At 47.7% G+C, this 16,831-nt stretch overlaps 1 protein-coding gene across 9 annotated transcripts in view; it reads left to right on the forward strand.

Moving 5' to 3' along the window:
* Positions 1–9,176, forward strand: part of RAB3IL1 (RAB3A interacting protein like 1) — a 43,970-nt gene extending 34,794 nt beyond the window's left edge. For 6 of the 9 annotated variants that reach the window (XM_053285208.1, XM_053285209.1, XM_053285211.1 and 3 more), the window contains 3 exons: positions 629–728; positions 2,795–2,861; positions 4,183–9,176. In XM_053285208.1, coding sequence (XP_053141183.1) covers positions 629–728; positions 2,795–2,861; positions 4,183–4,265 — 250 coding nt within the window. In that variant the 3' untranslated portion in view covers positions 4,266–9,176. The other 3 variants (XM_053285212.1, XM_053285214.1, XM_053285210.1) reach the window with 2 other exon arrangements.
* Positions 9,177–16,831: the final 7,655 nt, after the last annotated feature.

Genomic DNA, 16,831 nt, shown 5'->3' on the forward strand with positions numbered 1-16,831 from the left:
GGATTGCAGTCTTGATAATGTTTAGTCTTCCACGGGATTGGCCCTGTTGTGCAAAGTGTAATGGAAAGAGATGACACTGGATTATGATCTGTCTTGATGAGCAAGGGCTGGTCCTGACTATACTTCGTCTGCCAGCCTGACCACGTACGTGTGTGTGCGTGCATGCATGCACACACCATGAATGTACATCTCATATTCCACACCATCTCACCAGGTCAGGATGCCTTTTCTTAGGCAGTTCATCCAAACCATTTGTCTACACATGTTACAAATTCAAACTACTATTTGTAACATGAGTAGAAGGGTGGTTTAGACAAATTCCCGCCCCCGCACATGTGATTAATGAGTGGTGCCCCTGGTGTGCTGAGAGAGGAGGACGTGCATGCTCATGGCACATACGTGGCTGCTATTGTGTGTGGTCAGGTCAGTATCATCCAAACCAGCCCTGAGTCTCAGATGACACACCCATGAATTCTCCTGAATGCCACAATACTAAAATCCTTTACTTATTCCTGCTTTGGCTTGCAGCTTAGTTTGGTTCCACTATGTTGTCTTCCTTCAAGGAGCCTTCCTCTGTCATTGGTAAACGTGTTGCTTTTGTGTTCTCCATCACCTTCCTTTTTTACAGGAAGTGCGCTCTGAGTGGCCTGTCTCGAGCCTGCAGGCATCGCATAAAACTGGGGGACTCTGGGAATTATTACTACATTTCGCCTTCCTGCAGGGCCAGGGTGAGTCTCAGAGAGCATCTGCCCAGGGGTGGGATTGGAGACCCACAAATGAAACCATCTACTTCTCTGCTTCCATACAGACACATTAGCACTTAGTTTGCTTCTACCTTAGAGCCCCGTAGCAATGTGAAGACACTGCTTTCTTTTTTGCAGTTAGCTGGAAAGGAGGTTAAAATGGAGGATTCATACAGCTTGTTCTTGTTTTCAACAAAACCCCTCTGTGATAACCCCTGCTAACTTGGCAAAGAGGCAACTTTTAACATGGTGGTTCTCTTTATTTAGCAGGGGGAGAGTAACTGGCCCTATCCACCCCTAGCACAGTACCTCCAGTGACTGTTGCTGGTGTCTATCTGATGTTTCGTCTTAGATTGTGAGCCCTTTGGGGACAGGGAGCCATCTTATTTATTTATTATTTCTCTGTGTAAGCTTCCCTGAGCCATTTTTGGAAGGGCGGTATAGAAATCAAATAAATAATGATGATGATGATGATGATGATGTTATCAAAGAGGTTTACATAACATCCCCCACCAAATAAAATCTTCTGATCACCGTATCTCAAAAGGGACATTGTAGGACTGGAAAAGGTATAGAAGAGGGCAATCAAGATGATCAGGGGCCTGGAGCACCTTCATTATGAGGCAGGACTACAACATCTGGGGCTTTTTGGTTTAGAAAAAAGACTGAGGGAACACATGATAGAGGTCTATACAATTATGCATGATTATATAGAGATTATTTTTTCTCCCTCTCTCACAACATTAGAACCAGGGGTCATCTTGAAAAACTGATTGCCAGGAAATTTGGGACCAATAAAAGGAAGTACTTTTTCACACTGCATAATTAATCTATGGAATTCTTTGTCCCAGGATATCTTAATGGTCCCCAGGTTGGATGGCTTTAAAAGTTGCTTAGACATGGCTTAGGTCCATGGAGGACAGGTCTACCAATGGCTACTAGGTCCAAAGACTATCTTCCGGCTCAGAGTCAGGATGCCTCTAAATACCAGTTGCAGGGGAACAACACCAGAAGAGGGTGCGTGCCTTCATCTTTTGTCTGTGGGCTTCCAAGAGGCAGTTGGTGGGCTACTATGTGAAACAGAATGCCGCACTAGATGGGCCTTGGGCCTGATCCAGCAGGGCTGTTCTTATATTCACAGAGGGCTCACAGTCGAAGAAGACTCATAAGGTAGATACCAGCTACAGCCACTAGAGAGATGCTCTGCTGGGGTTGGAAAAGGCCGTTTATTCTCCCCCTGCTAAATATAAGAGAATTGCCACTTTGAAAGGTGCCTCTTGCCCAATTAGCCAGGACTATAGGTTCAGCCAATTTCAATTTCTTCTCTGGTTAGCACAGTTTTAGTACTGAGTTGCCCCTTGTTGAGTCAGCTTTTGTTCCCCTTGGGGGCTGCACAGTTTAACATTCCTAGATTATTGACATTACTCTCCCCCTCCAACCCTCCTTTCTATTGCAATGAAGAGCATAACTTCACTTGCTGGCCTCGTTGGATGATGTCATTCCCTCTGCTTTAGTGCTGGACCTGTTGGTTTTAAAAAATTGAACTCTGTGATAAGGAAGTTCCTCTGGGCTACCTCTCTTCCCTATATAGATACTGGGCCAGTTCAGATACGACTCCAGCTGACCCTCACAAACATGTCGGGGAGGAGCATGTGGTTGTGTCACCTCTCCCCACCTGTTGCGCCATTGCCTAATCACATGGAGGAGTCTTCTGAACCACTCTTCTACACACAGCTCAAGTATTGTAAAGCAATATTGAACTATACATACAAAGGCAGTTTGGATGAACTGGTCCTCTCCCCTGCCCTTGATTAGATGATGATACCCTGGGTCAAGGGAGGAGATATGCACACTTATGCTTCCCTCCACTGATTTGCGAGGGCCAGTCAGAGTTTTGTGAATCAACCCATGGTTCTCTTGTCCTCCCCGTGTTGAGGTCAAGTATTGCAAGAACTACATGAATGTGTAATTCCGTTCTAGAACCCCTTCCCCCCACAAAGAGGTAGACCTACCAGCACTTAGAATTTAAGGAGCTTCTTTCTCTCTTTCAGATTACAGCAGTATGCAACTTCTTCACTTACGTTCGCTACATCCAGCAGGGACTGGTACGGCAGGATGGTAAGTAACCAGTTGGCCTCCCTGCTCCTCACCTTTTGGGCGTGGAAGTCTGGCTGCTCCCTGTTAGCTTTAAAGGCTGCACAACCAGCCCACTTCCTGTCAAGAGGACCACTGCATTAGAGTTGAGCTCACAGCTTTTCATGCAGAGGCTTGGTAAGAAGCTCCCAAGAGGGGAACCTTCTCTTTGCCTCTTGGAAAGTTCACCAGAGGCATGGTGAGGATCAGTGAGTTATACATCTGCTAACTGCGCAAAAAGCCCCCTTTAAAAGTGGCTCTTCTCTTATATTTAGCAGGGGGAGAGCAGCTATCCTTAGCCAGTCCCAGCACAGCATCCATCCTGTGACTGTTGCTGGTGTCTACTTTGTGTTTCTTTTTTAGATTGCGAGTCCTTTGGGAACAGGGAACCATCTTGTTTGTTCTATGTAAACTGCTTTGAGCACTTTTGTTGAAAAGCAGCATATAAATATTTGTAATAGTAGATGAAATGGAGAGAGGATGTTCTTTGCAAGAGGTGGGTGATCTAGATAGACTCCCATTGAAACCAATACCCATGTGTTTATGGTCTTAATTGATTTTAATGTGTTTATATGATTTTATGGAGTTCTTAACTTTTATAAACCGCCTTGATACAAGTTTTATGAAAGGTGGTATATAAACTGAACAATAAATTAATATTGAAGAGAAGATGAAGCAGCAAGTGAAGTTAGGGTGGCTAAAAGTCATCCGGTTTGATCCTGATAGAATCGGGGCCCTTTGTGTTCAAGACCACTCATTAGCCAACAATTGCTATGAAGGTCCGGATCCACAGATACCTACCAAATCAGTGAATGTGCAAGTGTGGGATGGTGACAAGGCATTAGCTAAGGCAAGGAAAGGCATATGCTTAGGCAAAGGAGTTTATGGGTTTGAGTGTAGGGAGGGGGGAAATCTGTGGTGAACGGACTACACCTAGAGCATATTTGGGGTGCTGTGCTGCATTTTTGCCACAGAGTGGCCAAACAGTATAGAACTGTTCCTCTGAGTGGTTCTGAAGAAGTACTTACATTCATTTCTCAGGAAGGAAATATCCCTATATCCACTTCACAAGGGAGACGGCATAGCCAATACCGGGCCTTCCGTAGCTCTGTGGCAGAAGCAAGCTTAACAGGTGCTCCTTCCTGTGTTAATGGGGCACTTCAGGAGGAGACCACTCGCCAAACTTCTGTCTGCTCTGTGGGAACTCTCTGGATCATGTGATGACATTTTCAAAGGGAGGGGGCAAGAGTTTGTCTGCTGCATAGGTCTCTTACTTGCTTCCCTTCTTTTTCTTTTTTCTTTCCAGTGGAACTGATGTACTGGGAAATCATGCGGCTCAGAAAGGAAATGTCCATGGCCAAGCTGGGGTTCTATCCCAGTGAGATGTAGCCAGGGACTGGCACCCTTGAAGGTGATTGCCCTAGAGTCACTCTGCCAGGCAGACTAGTAGCCTTTCTGCTGGGAATGGAAGCTACCTGATGTCAGCTGAAGGTATTAGAAGCACACATTTCTCCACTGAATTATTTGCTGCTCTTCCTGACAGTGCCTACAAAATGCAGATCGGCCCAGGAAATGGCACAACTGAATGAGGACATCTCTGGGCTCTTTTTTCTATGCATCCCACAGCCAGATTAAATTGAGTCTTAAAAAAAATAAATTAAAAAAAATACCAGATCTGCTCTTGCAGCTCCTGAGAGACCTGTGCTGGCCTTCGGGCTCATTCTGCTTGCTGCTTCAAGTTACAATGACTCTCTGAGCATTCCCACACCACAGAGCGAGCTTTGAACTCTACTGCCCAGCTGCTAGCTCCAGCTGTTGCCAGAGTGTGTTTATTCCCCACATGTCAGTGCCATACAAAGACCTTGCTTGATAGTCACGAAGTGTGTGGTCTTCCAGTGTTTTTCCCCTGGCAGCTCTTCCTGAAGAGCCTGCAAGTGTTGGTCAGGGGAAGCAGAGTCACAGAGGATGCTTTTGATTCTGTTTACCAGCTCAGGGTTTGCCTTTTGGGGTTGTCTAATGGATCCCATACCTGTCTTGTGAAGGCAGGCACCTATTCTTGGCCAAAACGTTGATTGGAAACATGATGCAGCAATGAGGAAGTTACATGGCAGACAGTGACCCACAACTGTACCAAAGTCAGCTGTGTCTGGGGCTTTCAATGTTTTCCCCACATTGCAGAGAGGAAAGTGTTGGTTGCCATGTTAGTGCTCCAAGAAACAGCTCTTCTTTATTGACATCATCGTCGCCACTATACGGACTCCTCTACTTGTGCTTTGTTACAGTCTACATACCAGCTTGGAGATTGACCTTTACAGTCTTCCATTGGAATGCTGTGGAGTGTATTTCCACTCTGTTCTAGGGTCCCATTCATACTGACATCTGTCTAAAGATGTTATAAACTCAAGCTCTAAGTATTTGCTCTTTTGCATCATTAATATTAGAACTCAAAGTAATTTGCAACATGAGAATTGAGTTCAAATGGACAAAATCTCGCGAATAAAAATATCCTTTATTAAAGTGGTGGGCATGGGGTAGTAGTTGGATTTCAGCTGTAAGACTAAATGTAGGTTCCAGAATTTCTTTTGGCATTACAAAGAGCAATTGAACATGGATTCTGAATTTGAAAATCACAGATCTGGAAGACCTGTCAAATGCTGACAACACAAAGTCTCTTCTAGCTTTTGACTTGTCTCTTTTCAAAGAGACAGAGAGCTAAAGTTTCTCTTTGGGGCACTGTACTTAATTTCTAAAATGAGAGAAGCTCCAACTGTCTCCTTCCTGGAAGCTTTATCTCCTGTCCTGACAGCCATTCCCCTCTGTTCTCAGATCCATGGGGGAGTGGTTGCTGGCTACTTAGCAGTGAAGGAAAAGTACCTTATCCATGCTCAAAAGCACTCACTGCTGGTCTCTGAGGTTAAGCTCTGGGAACACATCCCAACCCACACCTGGATCCTCCCCCTAAAACAAATGGCATGAAATCATCTTGGCTGCCGTAGTGAGTGGCTTCATTTTCTCCTCAAGTTCCATTTTGCTGTGGCAGGGGGACCTCCCAGCTTGTAGGAAAGTGCTTTGAATACATAATTGCTGCAATTTATCTCTTGATGCCTAGTGCTATGTGATCTCTGTTGAATCTGGCATTCCTGAGTCCTCTCCCTGGAGGAGTGGCATTATATGAGCTTGAGTAGGAGATAATCGCCTTCCTTTGGTACGACATTGGGACTGTGTGCACTTTTAGCCTTTCTTGGATATTGTAGTAGTCTCTCCCGAGTACTACAGGTAAGTATGTCCTGTTGGACCTGGGGAAGGGAGGAAACCTGTATGTTCTTTGCTGCTCTCTCAGTGGTCCTGGCTGCTGTTCCAGGGCTTGGTGTCATCTTTACCACTTCCAGTAGCACTTGCATGCTAAGGATTATAGTAAATATATAAGGATATATATACCAAATAAAAGCTCTTCTCCCCATGGATGTATCTGGGAGAAAAATACTATTGGAATTATGCTTGCAGGAGAACAGATTGCAACCACACTTGCCTCTTCCTCCCCCAGGCAAAGCGTGCTTTAGGTAAAACGCCAAGTAGCACTCAAGTGGATCCCTTCGGCTCAGCTGCAGTGTTTTCATTCCACTTTCCACATCTGCAAGAATGGCCAAAGGCCAAGTAGGGTGGTGCCTAGTGCACCCCTTGCATGAGAATCCTTAGCATCTGAACCTTTCTGATGGGATTCTGAGGATCTGTTTCCTATTCTATACACCTGATTTTAGCATAAATATAAATTACAGCTATTGTCTCATTTCGTGAAACAGTAGTTGGGCAGGCTGAGTGTCATCTCACGTTCATACTCTTGTCATTTTACTAAATGCCAGACGTGTGTGTGTGTGTTGATAGCACAGGGAGAGAGATGCAGATGAACTAAACATCATCTTGCAAATGCTTCAGGGTGGAATGTTCCTGAGTAGTTTAAAATCATGGTCTTAACGCTGTCATGAGTGGACCTGGCCATGATGATTTTTATGGGGACCTCCAATCAGATATGAAATGGTTCCCATCAGTTCTTACCCTGAAAACATTCACTTTCATGAACGTTATGGTGCAGGTGCAGAATAGGAATCAACTCATTCCCAGTGCTCCAACCCATTTCAGCAATGAACTGTAGATACTCTAGAGCACTGCAGTAGGAAATCAAAAGGGACTACCCCAGAAGGTCCATGTGGAAGATGTTTACTTCCTAATAGTACCCCTGCTAACAGGGCAAGAGAGGCACCTTTCAAGGTGGGGTGAGTCTTTTTATATTAAGCAGGAGGAAAGCAACTGGCCGTCCAGCACAGCATCCCTCCAGTTGCTTTTTAGACTGTGAGCCCTTTGGGGACAGTAGATCACTTATTCCTCCTTATTCTTTTTTGAGAACTTTTTGTTGAAAAACAGTATATAAAACATTTTCAGCTCTAGTGGAATAAGATACAGTATCATCCAGTGGCAGGGATGATAGAATATCTTTCAGTCCCAAATTAGAGATTCTGAATAAACTGTATGCCCTTGCAGATGAAAATAGTGGCACTTTTGTGAACTTGTGATACCCCTGTTCTTGCTACAGGGCTCACTGTCTGAGAACCCCTGGTTCAGTTATGCATTTCTGAAGGCTCTTCTGTGCTGTGTGAATTTATTCTGCCTTAGCCAGCTCTGTGTTGCGTTATTAAACTTAATAGTTCAAAATGAGCCTTTCCCTTCATTGTATGTGTAAAGGTAGGCTTTGTTAGGACATAATGCCTTAGCATTCGTGTGCCTGCTTGTGCATCAGAATTTTAAAAAATGCTTCCTTGAAGAGCCAGAGGAAGGGCTGAAATCAGAAGAAAGACCACTCTAGTGCACAAGTGATCACACCAATTCAATGTTTTAAAAAGCTTACCCTCCCCACAAATTCTTCCCAAAAGCAACATAGGGGGAACTTAAGGACAGCTGGAGAGGATGTAATTGTTAGTGGCTGACATGATGTGCATGCTTACAGAGGTATAAAGCTCCCTTGCAGGGCTTCAGCAAAACCAGAAGATAGCCCTGATGCTTTTTTAAAACTGGCAGCTGTACAGGCAGTGTTACCACATCTATTCCCACTCACAACAATGGGGATAATCATGGTAACACTGTTTGAACCAGCCAGCAGTTATTAAAAGGGCCAGGGCTATCTTCCAGCTTGGTTGCAGCCCTGCAAAGGAGCCTTAAGGCTCTGTTAGTGTGCATATCATGTTGGCCACTGTCCCATGTTCAGTAAAGTTAGTGTTTGGGTAGGAAAATGCAAGATGAACAATGGAGAGATTTCTAATCCTTGGTGTCAATTTAATAGGACAGATGCTAGAATCAGGAACCCAGTTGATACTTTAAAAAAAAAATCCTTCAAATCATTCACTGTCCCTTTTCTTCTGCCAGGGGTTTCCCGTCCCTAAGATGTTGGGCTATAACTCTCATAATCCCCACCCACAATGGTCAAAGGGGAGTTGTAGTCTAATTACTCAGACTACAACTCTTGATTGGACCTCAGGTTGGAAACTCCTGGCTTATATGACTAGGAAGTGCCTTCATTGTAGGGATGTGCACGGAACCAGGCGTGCATGCGTGTGCATCTTTTTTTGGGGGGGGGAGGTGCGTTTCCCCCTCCCACCGCATTTCCCGTCAGCACTCCGTTTTGTTAAAGCTCCTTGAGGTGGCAGCATGCCTACCCGTCTCCCCGAAGTGACCGGAAGTAACAAATGCACCTGCGTGTGCCTGTCACACGCACATTGTGTGCACACCCACCTGCAGCATGTGTGCACCCATGCCTGGCACGCACAGGTATGCCTGTTTCTTCTGGTCACTTCCGGGAGACGGAGTGGTGGGGAGGTACGCTGCCACCCCCAGGGGCTTTAACAAAATGGAGTCCAGGTGGGGGAAATGTGGGGGGGAGGTTCCCCCGCCCTTAAAGATGCACCCCCCCTGCCGGTGAACTGGTGGAACTGCCCGCTGATCGAACTGGTTCGGAGGCCCATAAAGGGCCTCCGAACTGGTTCTGTGTACATCCCTATGTGTACATCCCTACGTGATTGCTTTTTACTGCTTGTGCAGAAGGGGCAACTGTTGATCTGTTCTCTTGGGTGCATTACTATCTTCTCTTGACCTGTGTGTTCCTATTTTAATAAAATATACTGATTTCTATTTAATAAATAGATTCCAGTACTGACAGTGAGACTGGTTCTTATTGCCTGTGGGCCGTTTTATTCCTTTTGAAGCCTGCATGTATTTCAGCTGCAAAATAAACAGCACATTTTGAAAGCAGAATTTGGTGGTTTTGTGTCTCTTCCCCCCTCCCCCGCCTAAGGCTCAATCCTTCAGCAGAGTAGAGAGAACCTAGCTCCCTGCAGAGCCAAGGTGTGCCAAGAATTAACTGAAGTACACAATGCACTTGGATCTCCAGTGGGGGTCAGGATTACCTGTCAGCTGGGGCTTGACTTGATTAGGCAGTAATTAACCAATGAAAAGCAGTGCCAGGCTCAAGCTGAGAAATCAAAGGCTTGAGGGTCTGGAGCTGGCAAGCAAACTGACACTTCTGCTTTGGCTAGTTCATGGTTGGGCAAATGGCTAAGAGGCAAACTAGGTGTGAAGTGCAAGTGTGTAATGAAGCCTTGGCAGACTTTTGCAAACATAATGAAAAGCAGCGTTGGAGCAGAAGAATGGGCTGGGTGGCTTAACCTTTCCCCAACCATTTCCCTGTGCAGAGTCCCTTGCTTCTAGCTGCTTCTCCCTTTTCTAGCAGGGTTCTCCAAATGCATCATTTATCCTTGAAGTACACACCTGACTTGTCTATGGAGGGCAGGAAAGCAGCTGGGGGTGTGAGCAGAAAAATGACCTGTAGGCAAAGGGCACAGCATCCTATTTCTCTGCTATCTTCCCCCCCTCTTCATTCAAAATAAGCTGTTCACGACTTTGTTTCATGTATTTTCATGCAAATCTAGTTTCCCTCCCTCATTTACTTTGATGAGGCCATCCATAGGCCTTTCTCTGCCTTGTTTCATTTTAAATATGGCAGACGTTCCTCCCTCACCTGTGTATCTTCTTTTGGAATGGGGAGAGCAGAGTTGGGCTTTTTCTTTGTATGTAATATGTCCCCACTAGTTGACAGCTAGGGGTTCTGCTGCATGGCCACTTACTCCAACTTGAGTGCAAATTCTGACCACAGGTGTAATAAGTTGCCCACCACTTGATGCTCAAGGATGTGTAAGTTTGGAGGTGGAGAGCTGGTCTTGTGGCAACAAGCATGGATTATCCCCTTTGCTAAGTAGGGTCTGTCTTGGTTTGCATTTGGATGGGGACTGCATGTGAGTGCTGTCTGCTGTTAAGGTATTCCCTTTAGGGCAGGGGTAGGCTGTGTGGCTTGCCAGATGTTGCTGAATGACAACTCTCCTTGCCCCCAGCTGAGGAGGATGGGATTGTAGTTTGACAACATCTGGAGAACCACATGTTGCCTCTCCCTGCCTTAGGGGGCGCTGTAGTTCAGTGGTCAGGGCCAGACTGGGGGCACTGAGAGGGCGGTGGAATGTATGTGGGGAGGGTGCCTGGTTTTGAGGAGAATGGGTACTGAAGGGTGGGAGTATTCACTGCGGCCGAGCGCCCCACAGGAATATGCCCTGTGGATCAGTCCGAGCCTGTCAGTGGTAGAGCATCTACTTGCATGCAGCAAGTACCAGGTTCAGTCTCTGGCATCTCTAGGTAGGGCTGGGAAAGATTCCTGCCTGAAACCTTGGAGAAGGACCAATGGCCTGGCTCAGCAGACAGCAGCTGCTTATGTTCCTAAATTCTTAGTGCCATCTGTTGACAATCTGATAAAGCTGTACTGAAAACATTGAACCAACATTGGAAAAAGACACTGCTGTTTCACCGGTTGTCAGGAGATGGCGCTAGGAACCTATGCAACACCCTTGAAAATCATGTGGAGGACTCACTGCACCTCCTGTCAGAATTTGCTCAGAAGTACTCCTGTGGGGAATAGAAAAAGTCTATTTCTATTCCCCACAGGTATTGGGCACAAAGGTTCAACTTCTGGAGGGTCAAAACACACACAACTTCATCTGTGCTCCAGGTGTCTCAGTTTTGATTTGTAATTAGCACATGCAGGGGTGTGCAAATTGGATCCAAAGTGCACTGTGTGGGAGAGTTTAAAACTTTACCTCTGCTACAGTTTCAATTTGGATCCTGCTCCCCTATTTGCATTAAGAAAAAGCTTCCATTGGAGCAATGCAAGGTTTTCCCCAATGAAAATAGTGGCCGACATGATGTGCAGGAGACTGTCGCTCCACCTCAGGGCTTCTGTGGATTTGTAATCAGCCCAGGCAATGTTCAGAATGAGCGGTTGTACAAGAAGAGCCACCACAGTTTTCCCCATTTGCTGCAGTGGGGAAACTTGCAGTAATGCTGCTTGCACAGCATCAAGTCTGTTTACAAGTCTGCAGCAGCCCCAGGGTGGAGCATTATGGCAATGGAGCACCTGCACATCATGTTGGCCAGTATGCATGATCTGTACCAGAAGCATAGTGTGGCTAAGTGTTAAAAGCTCCCAGAAAAGTGCACACACACGTCTGATCTGGTTTGCATGCTTGCATGTTTTTCTTTATATAAGACAATTGAAATATCCAAGATCAATGGATGCATTTAAAGTAACACCTAATTTGATCCTGAGAATCTCAGGCTTCCCTCACCCACCCCCCTTTAAAAAGCAGATTTTGAGCCTGATCTATGGCAACATCTGCTGTTTGTGGTTTCACTGCCATTGACCACTACACTTAAGAGGGGTTCTGATATAATACTGTGGGAGTTCCTGCAACATATGCAGTTAACTCTGGCGCTTTCTAGATTACCTGCTGTTCAGTGGTAGTTTACTTTAGCTTGGCAGAATAGTCTGAGAATTATTTTGATATACTGTAAATAGAGGTTGTTATGCAAAGCCACCAGCAGGGGGAGCAGTCTCTTCTAACTTGTGCGAACCTCCCTGAAACAGGAAAATACAGTTTTTTGGTTTTTCTCGGTTCTTATTGCCAGGGACATCTCCTGGGTTATCCCCTCCCACTAGCTCCGAGACAGGACAGAATCTGATTGGAAGATAGAAAGATACACGCCCACTCGGGGCTGAGGAGGATAACCCCACCCCAGTTCTTTCTGTCCTCGCCTAGCTCCAGACAGCAGTTTTTCCTTCTCCTCAATTCTTTCTCTGAATCCTTTATCATTCCTTATCCTTTATCTATTCCTTGTGTCTTTTCTCCTCGATCTTGTCCTTAGGGGGGGAAAAAAAGAGTTTCCCTGCTTTCGGACTTCCCCCACTTCCCCCCTCCCTGCCCCGCTGTATGGAGTGTGGTTTGAGGGGGAGAGCAGTTTTAGTGCCGAGGGGAAAGCAGCGCATTGGTTTCGGGCCAGGGCTTTCAAGGGCCCTCGGAGCTCCCGCTTCTACAAGCTCTGACAGTGCAGAGGCAAGCTCCGTCCCCGCCGCAACTATCGCTGCCGCCCAGCCGATTCCGGCAAGCCCCACCGATGCCACAACGTTCCCGACCGCTGGGGTGAGGTCTAAGGCTTCCGTTCAGCTGCCCGCTGCTGTGACGGTGACGGCCACCTTGGAGCAGTCCGCGCCGTCCACCGCGGGTATCCTGCCTTTGGGCCGTGAAACTCGCTCCTCAGCGGCCTGGCGAGCAGCCGAGAGGGACACCGGGTCCTCCACTTTCCCCTCAGAGTTCGTGTGCTCCTGGATCCCGTGCGCCAACCCTCCGCCTTCCTCCGCTGAGATAAGAGCAATTTCGGTGGCACAGAAGCGCTGTAGGCGCAAGATGGTGGCAGAGGGCTCAAAAATGGCACGAAATGACGCGGTGGCCATTTTGAGGGACTCTGAGCGAGTTTTGGCGGGCTCCCCGTCTGTGGAGACTTCTCTCAGGGAAGTGACTGGGGCCCCTAAAATGGCGGTTGGGGAGCAGGAGGTGCCTGCAGCCCCAATGGCTATAGCAATACCAAAGACTGTCCTCCCAGAATGGCAGGCTTGGTTTAAAAATGCAATTATCAATACTGTTTATCAGCTTAAACCGCCTAAAAAAGATAAAAAATCCTCTCGTAGGAGGAAGAGGGACCCATCCTCCTCGGATAGTGGTGCCTCTAGTACCTCCGCTAGCCCCCCCCCCCCAAAAGGCCAAAGCAAAGCGAAAGCATCTTAAATCAAAGAAGGTCCTCCCATGTAAGAGTGGCACACATTCTTCTGATATCTCTGACCATGAATCTGGAGACCCAAAGCCACTGGACCCCAGGCCTCTGAGGAAACCTAACGTAACCCCCTCCCAGCCCTTGGAGTCGGAAGGGGAGGAGGGACCCGTCAGGAACAGGGACTCGCCCCAGGATCCCGAACTCCCTGACATAGAGGATGGGGAATGGTCGGGAGGAGAGGAAGGTGAAAATGCTTCTGTCTCCCAAAGACTTTTTGTAGCTGAGGACTTTACTCCCCTAATGACTAGGGTCATAAAGACCATAGGGCTTCACCAGAATGCGAATTCTGACACGCAGGCTTCTGAAAAAGGGGACTGGGTGTTTCCAAGAGCAAAACCTAAAGACATTTTGTTGCCTTTGCCAGATTTATTTGCTGAGGTAGTAAAGCATGAGTGGCAATCTCCGGCAGCTAATAAGAAACCGTTGCCCATTTCTAACCGCTATTATTCTTTCCAAAAGGAGGCTTCTGAAATATTCAAAACGCCTTGCACAGATGTGCCAATCGTGCAGCTAGTGTCAAACTCCCTCGTCCCACGGGACGGAGAGGTCACGCTCAAGGATCCAGCCGACAAGAAAGCAGAAGCAGCCTTTAAATGTGCCCATGATAATTCTGCTCACTTGATCAGAGCAGCAGCAGCTGCATCCATGGCATCAAGGGCTTCTCTGCTATGGTTGGATGATCTGTTAAATGATCCTCCTACAGATAATGTTAGGTTTAGGCAACAATTGGTGAAAATACAGAAAGCACAGGCTTTCATTGCAGACGCTACCTTGGACTCTATAAGATACTCTTCACGGGTAGCGGCGGCGTCAGTACTGGGGAGGAGACACCTGTGGCTTAAAAATTGGGCAGTAGATAACACCTCGAAGAGTAACCTTACGGGGGTGCCCTATGATGCCACGAAACTGTTCGGGGAGGAAGCCTTAAAGGATGTGCTTGTAGAGTCTATGGACAAATGCAAGACCATGCCCACGGCCGTGCGTAAGCCTGACCGGCCACCCTTTAAGAAGAATTTGCAGCAAAATCAGCCCTTTCGAGGATTCCGGTCCTTTAGGGGCCGGGGCAGGGACAGTAGACCGCAAAGAGGCTCCTGGGGTCGTCAACGTGCCTCCTACAGGGGTACAGGGAGTTTCAGACAGTCTTCCACCCAGTCTAAGCCAAAACCCCAGCAATGACTCCCATCCAGTTCAGTTAGGCGGCCGCCTGACAAAATTCCTCCCCGCCTGGGCCTTTTCGGTAACAGACCATTGGGTACTACAGGTAATCCAGTACGGTTACAGGATAGAACTGGATGCTCCTCCTCCCCGCAGGTTTCTTCCAACTCCGAGGTCCCGCTATTGGCAAAAACATTCCGAGGTGCTTCAGGCCATCCATCACCTCTTAGAGATAGGGGCGGTGGAACCAGTTCCAACCTGCCAGGAGGGGAGGGGCGTTTATTCTATACTGTTCACCGTTCCCAAAAAGGACGGCTCAAGAAGGCCGGTGCTGGACTTGAAGTTCTTAAACAAATCCGTCAAAAGAGAGCGATTCCGGATGGAAACACTGAGGTCGATATCAGAAGGCTCGCAACACCGGGACTTCCTAACATCTATTGATCTAAGAGAAGCTTACCTACACATGTCGATACATCCAGAGAGCAGGAGACTGCTACGCTTCAAGTACGCAGGACGCCACTTCCAGTACACAGCACTACCCTTTGGTCTGTCAGCTGCACCCAGGATCTTCACCAAGGTCCTGGCACCTCTAGTGGCGCATCTTCGTCTGCGCAGGATTCATCTTTTTGCATATTTAGACGACTTGCTTCTGAAATCAAGCTCAATGGACCAAGCAAAAAAGGACCTGGAAATGACTATCGCAGAACTGGAGTGCCACGGGTTCCTGATAAACCGTCAAAAAAGTCAGCTAACGCCAAGCCATCATCTTCGCCACCTGGGTGTTGTAATCAACACAGTCGAGAACAGTCTGTTTCTTCCGTGGGATCGTTTCACGACGCTTACTCAGGAAGTAAGGACTATCCTTGTCCCCCCATCTGCCCCCCTGGCATAACTAGCCAGGGTGTTAGGGCTAATGGTGGCAACTATAGAGGTGCTTCCTTGGGCACGCTTTCACCTACGCCCACTTCAATGGTTTCTGCTTCCCTATCAACAAGAGATAGCTCAAAAGAAAAGACTAAGGTTCACCCTTACGCCTCAGCTTCGGGAGGCGCTACGCTGGTGGCTCCGTCCGAGCAACCTGTTCCAGGGAAAAGAGTTTCTGGACCCTCCAAGTGTGCTGATAACCACGGATGCAAGCGACCGGGGCTGGGGGGCGCACTGCCTCCACCTCTCAGCACAAGGCCGTTGGAACAAAGATGAAAGACAGCACAGCATCAACTGGAGAGAGCTTTGGGCCATCCGCTTGGCTCTGGAGGCATTTTAGAACACAGTCCGGGACCGTCACGTCGTCATCAAGATGAACAATGTAACGGCAAAGGCCCACGTGAATCGTCAGGGGGGAACACGATCAAAGTCACTAAGTCTGGAGGCCAACTTGCTGCTCTCATGGGCAGAGAAGAACATCAAGTCCCTCACAGCATACCACCTGAAGGGGGAGCTGAATCGGGTCGCAGATTTGCTCAGCAGGGAAGATATCCATCCCGGGGAATGGACGCTGGACCAAGCCATCTTCAAGCAAGTAACGAAGTGGATGGGCACGCCCATAATAGATCTGTTCGCCACTCCAAAAAATGCACAGCTGGAAAACTTCATGGCAAGGTTTCCCTGAAGGGAAGCAGCGGCAGTAGATGCGCTGTCCAGTCCCTGGCCAAAGGGCCTGTTGTATGCCTACCCACCTACACCCTTGCTGGCCAGGGTCCTCCGAAGGGTGCGGATGTTGGAAGCACACATCATTCTCATAGCACCCTTTTGGCCCAGGAGACCGTGGTTTTCGGAGTTGGTGCACCTTGTGGTCGAACCATCCTGGGAACTGCCGATCAGCGAGAGCCTCCTGTCCCAAGGACCTGTTTCTCACCCCAACCCGGGTTGGTTAAGGCTGACCGCCTGGAAACTGAGAGGGTTCTCCTGAACCAGTTTGGATACTCTTAAGGGATCCTTCGTACTATGTTAGCATTGCGCAGACCATCTACCAACCGCATTTATCAGTATACCTGGTGAGCTTTTCTGCGTTGGACATCAAGGCATTCCATACCTAGGGGCACAGCAACATTGAAGCATCTCCTGCAATTTTTACAGGAAGGCTTGGAGAAGGGGCTGAGACCCAATACCTTGAAACGCCAGGCGGCATCATTGGTCGGTATGGTTTCCAAAGGAGCTCGCTCTTCCTCCCAGGCTGCTGCCCACCTTCAGAGGTTCCTAAGAGGGGCTACCTTGCTGTCACCTCCGGTCGTTCACAGGTTTCCCTCATGGGATTTGCACCTGGTTCTGAAGGCTCTACAACGATCTCCATTCGAACCTATTTTGTCTATACCACTCAAGATCCTGTCCTTTAAGTTAGCCTTCTTGGTGGCAATCACCTCAGCCAGGCATATTTCAGAACTGAGGGCGTTGTCGATTGGAAAATCTTTTTGTGTTTTCTAGAAAGAGGCGGTCCGGCTGATCCCGGACCCATTCGTACGACCAAAAGTTCCATCAATTTTTCATCAATCTCAAGATGTATTCCTACCGTCCTTCTGCCCGCACCCGCTCCACGAGCAAGAAAGGTT

This window comes from Hemicordylus capensis, chromosome 1 (assembly GCF_027244095.1).
Source record: "Hemicordylus capensis ecotype Gifberg chromosome 1, rHemCap1.1.pri, whole genome shotgun sequence".
Classification (NCBI taxonomy): domain Eukaryota; kingdom Metazoa; phylum Chordata; class Lepidosauria; order Squamata; family Cordylidae; genus Hemicordylus; species Hemicordylus capensis.